The sequence below is a fragment of the Propithecus coquereli genome, unplaced genomic scaffold, assembly GCF_000956105.1.
Source record: "Propithecus coquereli isolate 6110/MARCELLA unplaced genomic scaffold, Pcoq_1.0 Scaffold1021, whole genome shotgun sequence".
Lineage (NCBI taxonomy): Eukaryota > Metazoa > Chordata > Mammalia > Primates > Indriidae > Propithecus > Propithecus coquereli.
The window spans coordinates 28446-37946 of NW_012134093.1; the positions used below are offsets into that span (position 1 = coordinate 28446).

Genomic DNA, 9501 nt, shown 5'->3' on the forward strand with positions numbered 1-9501 from the left:
CATTTCTGCAGACTGTCCAAGGTCATGAGGCTGATGTGCTCAAACATGTCCAGATGGGCACTGCCCTCCGAGGCCAGGTGCTGCCACTTGGCCTGGCCAGAGAAGGGGACAGAGCTGGGGGACTGGGCCTTGGCTCTTTGGAGCCCATCCCCAATCCCAAACATCAGGATAAACACATTCAGAACCAGCCTCTTGGTCCTCTGGCCCAGGTAGCCATCTCCAGGGAGGACCCGGCTTGGGTGAAAGCAGAAGCTTTTACTATTAGGAGATGAAGACCCCATGGCTGGGAACAAGAGATCTGAGTTCATGTTTCAGCTCTGCATCCTATGCTGAGTGTGCCCATGGGCAACCCAGTGCCTTCCCTTAGGTCCCACCTGTCAAATCTTCAGGAAGATTTAAGTTGACCTGCTTTGGTGCCAGATAAACTGGGTTAGAATCCCGGCTCCACCACCCCAGGACTCAGTACATGGGTAGACTTGAGTAACCCCTCTAACCTTTCTGGATATCAGTTTCCTCTTCTGTAATGGGGTAAGTAGAAACTCTGACAGGTGCATTAAAATTAAATCAGAGAATTTATATCATGGAAATGGCACAAGGAATCATTTCTGTCACATAGTGAGTGCTCAGAAATGTTGGCTTTCCTCATATTTATTGTTATAAGTGGATTGCAAATATATCCCTATGTTGGTAGAAGTAGTCTTCCATGGGCCCTGAGCATCCTTGCTGGGCATGTCAAGAATGCAAAGACCTATGTTCTTAACCTGGGTCATTTCTCCACCCTGTGTTTGAAGAGAAGAACCTTGAGGGATAAGGTCATGATTCCCCCGGACACATACCAGGCTGTGTCTGCTTGCTGTAAAATCAGATTCCCTAAGCCTAGTGCTCCTCCCCTGCACCGCAATGGACTCCAGGAACAGGCATCGATAGGATCCCGCCTGTGTCACCCACGTGGGATTGAGCGGCTTGGAAAAAGGAGGCAAACCAAGAAGAAGTACGTGCTGTTGTGCCATTAGTAGTAAAGCACCCTTTGTCTCTGACCCTGGAGTCTCGTGTCTGTGGCAGAATCCATGAAAAAGTAACACGTTAACTTATAACCTTTCGAGTAAGAAAAAAAATCTTAGGCAGTTCAAAAAATCCTTATCCCACCTGGAAACCATTCTTCTAAGTGAATTATCAGAAAATTGGAAAAGCAAACAGCACATGTACTCACCATTAAAATGTAACTAATCGATCAACACTTACGTGCACACATGGAAATAACATTCATCGGAAATCCAGCGGGTGGAAGGGGGCAGGAGCAGATGGGTAATTCACATCTATCGGGTACAATGCCCACTACCTGGGTGCTGAACACACTTACGACTTTGACTCAAATGGTACTAAAGAAATTTTTGTAACCAAAATGTTTGTACCCCCATTATAATTTGAAATAAAAATGCAAAATATACAGACAAATCCGTAACCCTGTTCTCCACATCTCCCTCAGCCCACACCCTTGGCAGTGGGATTTTTCAGCAATTTGCATTAAGAGACGGAGCCTATTTTACCCACCACACTTTCATTCTGTGCCAGACCTCTGCCGTTTTTTTTGGCCAATACGATGTGGGAAAAATGATGACACAATAACTCTACTGAGCTCCAAGAGGCTTTGCAGCCTCCTCTCACTCCCTGGGAGCCCTGTATCTGCCGTGGGGACAGCCGGGGATCCCTTCTGGAGGGAGAGAATCGCATGGAGGAAAGTCCAGCTGTCCCTGCTGAGGCCATCCTAGATCAGCCTGATGCCGGCCGAGCCCCACACAGGTGAGAGACTGAGCCAGGATCAGCAACGCTGCCACCCGGCCCGCAGCTGATCACACACCCTGAATGACCCCTTCCACAGCCACAAGAAGCAGCCCACTGTCCCCCAGACTTATTAGCAATGACGAGCACATTGATTAATCCAATGAGTTCGGAAGTGGTTCGTTCGCAGCAGTAGCTGCTGTGTGATATTCATCATTGCTCTCTTGAGCTCACAGGGAGAGAAACATAGAAACTGACACTGTCTGAGCACCTACTATGTGCCAGGGACAGGACACCATTACATCATCTTGACATCCTCTTAAGTAGGGATTATTATACCCATTTTACAGATGAGGAAAGCAAGTCACAGAGAGGAAGAAGAAGGACCAAGCCACCCAGCAGAGCCAGAACTCTAGCTCAGACCTGTCTGTGGGCCCTCCACCCCAAGGCTCCAGTTAGGACCCCAGTGTCAAGGGACTTACGTGCATTATGCTCACGCTGTCGTTGAAAATCTTCACATAGGGCTTCAGGATGTTGAAATGGAAGGCGGGAGTCAGCATGCGACGGTGGCGGCTCCACTTGTCACCGGCACTCAGCAGGAGCCCCTCCCCTAGTCGGGCAGCGAAGGGCAGTGAGCAAAGGCAACACCTTCTCCTGCTCCACAAGGCTGTCCCCGCCCGACTCGCCTGCAGTTACTCACCCAGCCAGGGTTTCATGAAGCCGAAGAAGATACTATCCTTCCGTACAATGGCGGCTGGCATGAATGAGGACAATCAGGGACATGGACGGGCAGGGGAAGGGCTTGGGGTGGGGTTGGAGGCTCCCAGCCAGGGGTCTGAATTCCCCCCTCCAAGCCCAGAATAGCAGGAAGGGGGCCAAGTGCAGACAGAGCAGGGACGATGGGGAAGGGAGGGGCCCAGATCAGGCTGCAGCAGACACTAGAGCAACACACACCCTCACAGGGCAGAGCACACACCATGATGCCTTGACATGGCCCCTACATGCCTCAGCATGTCTGCAACAGCCGAACACAGCTCAAAACCCTACAAAACAACTTCCTAAGAACCTAGGATACCCTGCCTACCCAGAACTCTGACACCCCCTGACAGGGATCTCAGACATGTGACATGCCCCGATGTGTTACAGGTCCTGACACAGCCACGACACACATGACAAACCCTAAATCACCCAACATGGCATGAAATTGACCTGAAATGGTCTGACATGAGCTCAGAATGCCTCACGGTTGGGCCCAAGGTAGGATGGAAATATAATCCTGTTAATGTCCTAGATGTGGACCAGGTGTGAGCCAGACTGTGCCCCGGGTGTAATCTGAACATACCTCAAGACCTGCCTCAGACAAGACTCGTATCTCAGACAGCTCACAAAGGGGCCTTGGGTCCGAGACCTCAGACAAGCCCCAAATACGGCCCAGATGTGACAAGTAGGAGAAAAAGCAAATCTCAAACATTTCAGACAAGAAGCAGATGGGCTCCAGCATGTTCCAAGTGACCTTGGCTACAGCGGAGCCCCAGACCTGGTGATCGCCATGATTACAGGTGTAAAGCAGGTGTAACCAGGTGTAACAGGAACCAGGTGCCACCTGGAACCAGGTGTAAATATACACGTGACAAGATGTGTCCATACAGCAGACGTCACACAGACATGGTCAGACATGAGCAAACAGGACCAGAGGTCAGACAGAGGTCAGACAGTTCAGTCCAGGGGAGACAGAGGCAGTGGCTTCTCCACCGCAGCCCCTCCTGTCTCCACTCTGGTCCCCAGTCCAGCTGGAGGCAGCACAGAGACCGCAGCAGTGGGCGAGCTGTGGCCAATGCAGTGTCCGTCTGAGCAAAGAGCACAGGTTTGATGCAGATGGGTGGAAGATGCAGACGACCACATCCCACCGCCTCACCCGCCGGCAGCAACATCCCCAAAGGTGCTGGCCAGGCCCTGCATGTACAGGAGACCGTCCTGCAAGCCCCGAGTCTGGAGAAGAGCAGACAGAACCCAATTCACAGTCTTCCAGGCTGCCAGGGAGAATGACCTGCCAGGTAGAGATGCAGCCCCGAGCCCTGGGGAGTCTGTCCCACGTCTCATCAACCTCTGCGCTGAGCCTCTTCCTTGGCATCCCCCCGCCATTCTCAAACACAGCAACCAGGAGCCTCAGTGACAGGACAGGAAAAGCCATTCCCCGTTTGGATCCTGTTGTGGTTTGAATGTCTGCCCCTCGGAAACTCACGTTGAACGTAGATCCCCACGTGGCGGAACTGAGAGACGGGGCCTTCAAGAGGCGACTGGATCCTGTCGGGTCTGCCCTCCTGAACAGATAATCCATTGAGGGGTTAATAAATTAATCTATTAGTGGGTTAATGGATTAATGGGATGTCACGGGAGTGGGATTGGTGGCTTTATAAGAAGAGGAAGGCAGACCTCAGCGAGCACACTCAGTCCCCTGCCCTGCGGTGCCTTCTGCCATGCTCTAACACAGCACACGGCCCTCGCTAGATGCTTAGCAGATACAACAGCTCAACCTCGAACTTCCCAGCCTCTAGAACTGTGAGTATAAATTTCTTTTCTTCATAAATCACCTAGTCTCAGCTACTCAGTTACAGCAACAGATGAACTAAGAGAGATCACAAATGCCAGTTCACCTGGGCTGTCTGTCATCCCATTTTCCAGATTGAGAAAGTAACACTCTGAATCATGAAGCCCCTCACCCATGAACTCCCAGGTAGTCTGGGGCACACCTGAGACCTGAGCCTGGCTCTGTCTGAATCCAGGGCCTGAGTTCTTATCATCAAACTCCTTTGTTCCCAGAAAGAATAGCTCTGGAAGCCGCACACCTGCCAAGACTGGACAATCAGAGTCACAGTGACTAGCTGAAGAATTGGTCCTGTGACCCAGGCTAGGACAATCACAGTGAATCTCAGGCTACTTATGGAAGGTCTGAGGAAAAGAGGAGATGTCTGAATCTTCTGGAACCCCTCATGGACACCACGAGGAAAGGATGGCCTTGCAAGAAAAAATGGTACAGTAAAAGATAAAACCAAGAGGGACACAGATGGCTGAAGAGATTGTTTCAGACCTGGATCCAGCCTTGTCTGAAGGCCACCCTCTCTGGACTTTATGGTCAACAGATTTCTTTTCTTTGCTGAGATGACATGAGGGTGAGTTTCCATCACTCACAACTGAAAGAGATGTCAGAAGCCAGAGAGGCCCAGGGACCTGCCCAAAGTCACTCAGCATTTTGGTGTCAGAGCCATAGTCTCTGTGGGATGCTGCCCATTTCCCTGCTCAGCCTGGACTGTGCAAGGAAGGGAGGGAAGAGGGCAAGGGAAGGCCACCAGGCTGCAGTGGGGCTCCTTGGAGATTCCTGGGGCCTGGAGCAGAAGAGCAATGAACATAGGCCAGACGAGCCACCGGGTGGGGTAGAAGGAGCTGACCCACGGAGGTGGCACTCATGCAAGCGGCCCAGGTCCTCCACCAGCTGCCAGTTCTCCTCATTGTCCTGGACTTGAGCACATGCAAGGCTTACAGCAGGCCTGGCAGGGAGCCTGGAACACTAATGCTGTCACTGAGTCACCCTTCCTGCACTTAAAATGTTCCTCCTCATCAATCCAGACCCAGCTCTAGCAACTCTTCCTGTAGGTAGCCTTCCAGTCTGTCCAGTAGAAATTTAGGTCTCCTCTGAGCTGTCATAGTGCATCTTCCTCTGGTCCATTCCTGACCACATGAGGTTGGGGAGTTCCCCCAGGACAAGGCCTTGAACTGAGAGGCCTCCTGGGGCCCCAGTGGTGCCCAGGACACCAGGGAAGGGAGCAGAGGACAGTGCAGGGAGGAGACACTGGGGTGGGGGTGGGTGAGTACATGCAGGGAAGAGGAAGGTGGCTGAGGGAAAAGAGGGAGGGAGGGACCCAGGTACTGCAGGGGCCAAGCAAGAGCATCGGGGAGGAAGAGCTGAAAGCCCTTGGATGCGCCACGGCGCCCACCACCACTAGCTCTGCATGGTACCTGACGCATTCAGGACAGGTCGGATGATGTCGGGGTGGTAAATGTTGATGAGGGGGAGGGTGGGGCCCCGCCAGAACTTGAAGCCCTGGGGGTAGGTGGCCACCAGCTGAGTCACGTCCCTCAAACCCTCCTCTGTGTTCATGACCTGCAAGTAAGACAGGGCCGTCACCTCCTGTGATGGTTAATTTCAGGTATCAATGTGACCGGGCTAAGGGTTGCCCAGATAGCAGGTAAACATTATTTCTGCGTGTGTCATTGAGAGTTTCCAGAAGAGACGAGGAGTTGAATGGGTAAACTGAGGAAGGAAGATCCGCCCTCCCCAGTGTGGCAGGCACCATCCAACCCACTGAGGGCCCAGAGAGAACAAAAAGGAGGAGGAGGGGACTTGGCTCTGTCTCCCGGAGCTGGGACTTCCACCTTCTCTGCCCTTGGACATCCGAGCTCCAGCTGCTGAGGCCTTCGGACTCGGACTGAGCGACAGCTCCGGCGCCCTGGGTCTCCAGCTTGCAGTCGGCACAGGGTAGGACTTCCCAGCCTCCGCAGCCCCCTGAACCAGTTCTCATGGTAAATCCCCTCTTCTCTGTCCAGACCTATACCAGATCTGTGTGCCCGGTGGTTCTGTGTCTCTGCGGAACACTGACTAATACACGTCCCCAGGAGTGGCCACCGCAGGTCCCCCGCGGCCTCTGGAGGTGGCGCAGCCTCTGCAGTGAACGGCGTGTGTGGATTCTGCGGAGATGCAGGGGATCTCTGCTTCCTCCTGCCCCTTCTCTCCTGGGGCCGTCTCCAAACGCCACAGGTGCATCCCGGGCAGAGGGAGGGGATGCGATCTCTGCCCACACATGGGCCACCTTGGCTCCAGAGGAAGGGTTTTCTTGTCCTGGGAGTGGTTCTGGCCTGGGGACAGCCATATGGGGACGTCCCCACAGAAAGGGTTGTCGGCGGCAGTGTGACCTCAGGATGTGTCCCTAAGGCAGGTTTCCACGTGCCCTCATGTCCTGGCTGGTGCACGTGGGCTTCAGTTCCTCCCCTGGGAAAGGGTCTGCACCCTGGGGAACTTCCAGCCTCAGCAGACCCCAGGGAGCAGAGGGGAGCTCTACCTGTCCATGTGGACCATGGCTCCCAACTGTGAGCAATTTCTGCAGACCAGGCTGTGCACCCTCCCACTGAGCCTAAGGACACGCCCATCTCCCCTGCCATTACAAGTGAACAGGCTGAGGCCACGTCACCCACAGGGGACAGCAGGTCCAAGTCAGAGGGCAAGGTGTGGGGAGAGGGGGTTGGGAAAGGCTTCTGAGAGAGGAAGTGAGCGACCAACTGTCACGCAGGTTGCACAGCAGGGCCCACTGGGACACCTTAGTGGGGAAGAGCAGGGTAACAGGAGGGTGCTCAGGAAGGGCAAGGGTGGGACACTGTCACCACCTGTCTTGTGTCCCAGCTGTGCCCCTGTGTGTTTGGGAGAGTGGGGGAGTCACAGCCCAGAGAGGGGCAGACACAGGACACGGGCCAGGCAGGGAGCAAACCCTGGATACTGCCCCTCAAGTCCCACGGTGGAGGATTGGGAACACCAGGGGTCCCTGCTCTGTGCTGCCCTCCCTGGGAGCCCTCACGGTGCACCAATGTGGGAAGACAGGCAGGAAAAGGTTGCTGTGCGGGCTGGGGTGGGAGGACAAGGAGAGGACAGAGGCCTGGGACGGCACAGCAGAGCAGTGAGGCAGTGAGCAGAGGAGCAAGTGAGCCGCCTCCCTCGCTTCTCTGCCGTCCCAGACCCCAGCCCACCTCCATCCCCGGCTCCCTGAGCCCCTTCCTGTCCTGGGGAAGTCCACCTGCCTTGACACCCCAGACCCGTCCTGCTGCCACACTCACCAGGCTCAGGTGACCCAAGAGCCAGTTTGTTTTGGGAGGCTCTGGGAAACATCGGAGGCGGCTCCAGTTGTCATAGAAGGCATAAGTCCAGGCCAAGACGCGGGCCAGGAGCCAGGAGACCCCGACCAACAGCAGCGGCAGCCACGGGGATGTGGCCACTGGCCCCAGGCCCAGCCAGGGCATGCTCAGCTGTGGCATCCTGCAGGGCACACAGGTGCAGGGGGAGTTCCTGAGGCCCAGGAGAGGGAAGGGGGCTCCAGGGCCAGGGCAGAGAAGCAGGGGCGGGAAGGGGAGGGCTCCGAGATGGGTAAACAATGCCTGAGAGCTAAAGTCCACAAAGGCCCAGGCTGAATTGCAGGGAGGCTGCCAGGGGCTCAGTTTCCAGGAAACCACCATTCCCAGGGCCACCTCCCTAGAGCGGCCCCAGCGTTGGGCTGGCCCCCCACCCCCATCCCAGGCTGGGACCCTCCAGGGCCACCACCTCCAGCCTGGCACCTTCTCTCAGGAGCAGCTTGTCCACACAACCTCTTCTTCGCCCTTCTGGGCGGTCTTTGCCCTGGGTCCTGATGAAGGAAAGGCTGAGGGAGGCAGGGCAGGTCTCGGCCAGCCAATCCCTGCAGGCAGGGCTGCCTCCTCCCAGCCTGGGCAGGGGACCAAATCATGGGGCGGGGAGGGAGCTGGCTGCAGAGCGATCAGCTGGGGATGACACGGCCGAGGCACTGGATCCTGAAGTCTCAGCTCCTCCCGTGTGGAGTAAGGGGACAAGTCAGGGGTGACCAAAGGGGACCCAGAGCCCCACGGTTTGCACGCCAGGTGGAGCTGAAAGTGAGAGTTCAGGTGCCAGACGAGCATGGCCAGGCCAGGCCTTGTCCCCAATCATCTCCCGAGCTCCTGTAGAGCATCATGCACCATTTCTCGGGGCAGAATTAGGAGGCTTGCAGATTAAAGCACAGAGGCCCTGGCTGCCCAGTCTGGCGGGAGTTCGAGTCCTGCCTGGAGGCAGCCCAGGCCCTGGGTTGAGACATGACTGCTAGGAACAGAAACAAACAATCCAGCCTTGCTGGCGATTGTTCCAGTCAGATTCCTGGTATCAGGGGCTCTAGTGGGCATGGATCTTGCCCAGTCCCTGGGTGCACGGGACTGTTTCCAGGATCTTTGTTTGTGGAGCTGGTGCCAGGATGAGGATATGCTTCAGTGTCTTCAGATAGTGCTCTATTGTCAGGTGTACCGTGGGTGTGGCTTCCCTCAGGCCTTTGGGGGGCCGTTCAATCACTGGAAGGGAGGGGGTCCCGGTGGAGGCCATGCTGCCATGTTTGAGAGCTGAGTGCGGCTGGATTGGAGTCGAGGATGTGGTTTGGGGTCTACAGCTGACACCAAGATCTTCAGGTCTCTCTCTGGGGCCACACACAGGTGCTGTCTCCGGACAGGTGCCAGGGTGGGCATGCCTGCTCTCAGACCACGCTTGAGAGGGGCTGGCTGCAGTCAATTTCTAGGGCAGTTTTGAGACCCACGATCTGACTGAGGTCAGTGAGTCAGCCTGCAGTGGCACCGGCAGACGTGCCTCCCGAGGGTTCCCGGGTGGGAAAAATGCCTCTCGATTTGTAGCCAGAACTGAGATTAAGGGGCATCTGAGGATCCCCTGTGGGTCAGAGGTTGGCAGTCCTGCCGGCTGGACTTCTCTCCTGGTAAAACTCTCGCCAGGAAGACCTGCTCCGGGACTACCTGGGGCGTGGGGGGCAGGATCCAAGGTTTCAGGATGTTTTAGGATTTGCTGTGAGACTAAGGCTGGAAGCTCAACTCGGTGGCACCAGTGCTTGCGACTTCCGGCAGTTCTCGTGCAGC

General features: G+C 55.6%; 1 protein-coding gene across 1 annotated transcript in view; it reads right to left on the reverse strand.

Moving 5' to 3' along the window:
• The window catches only part of LOC105810104 (phylloquinone omega-hydroxylase CYP4F2-like), a 17494-nt gene extending 9464 nt beyond the window's left edge, over nt 1-8030 (reverse strand). The window contains exons 1-5 of the mRNA XM_012644016.1: nt 7660-8030; nt 5794-5938; nt 2480-2533; nt 2262-2389; nt 3-92 (exon numbers count right to left, since the gene is read on the reverse strand). Of these exons, the coding sequence (XP_012499470.1) occupies nt 3-92; nt 2262-2389; nt 2480-2533; nt 5794-5938; nt 7660-7857 (615 nt within the window). The 5' untranslated portion in view covers nt 7858-8030. The remainder of the gene's footprint in view (nt 1-2; nt 93-2261; nt 2390-2479; nt 2534-5793; nt 5939-7659) is intronic.
• Between the last annotated feature and the right edge of the window lie 1471 nt (nt 8031-9501).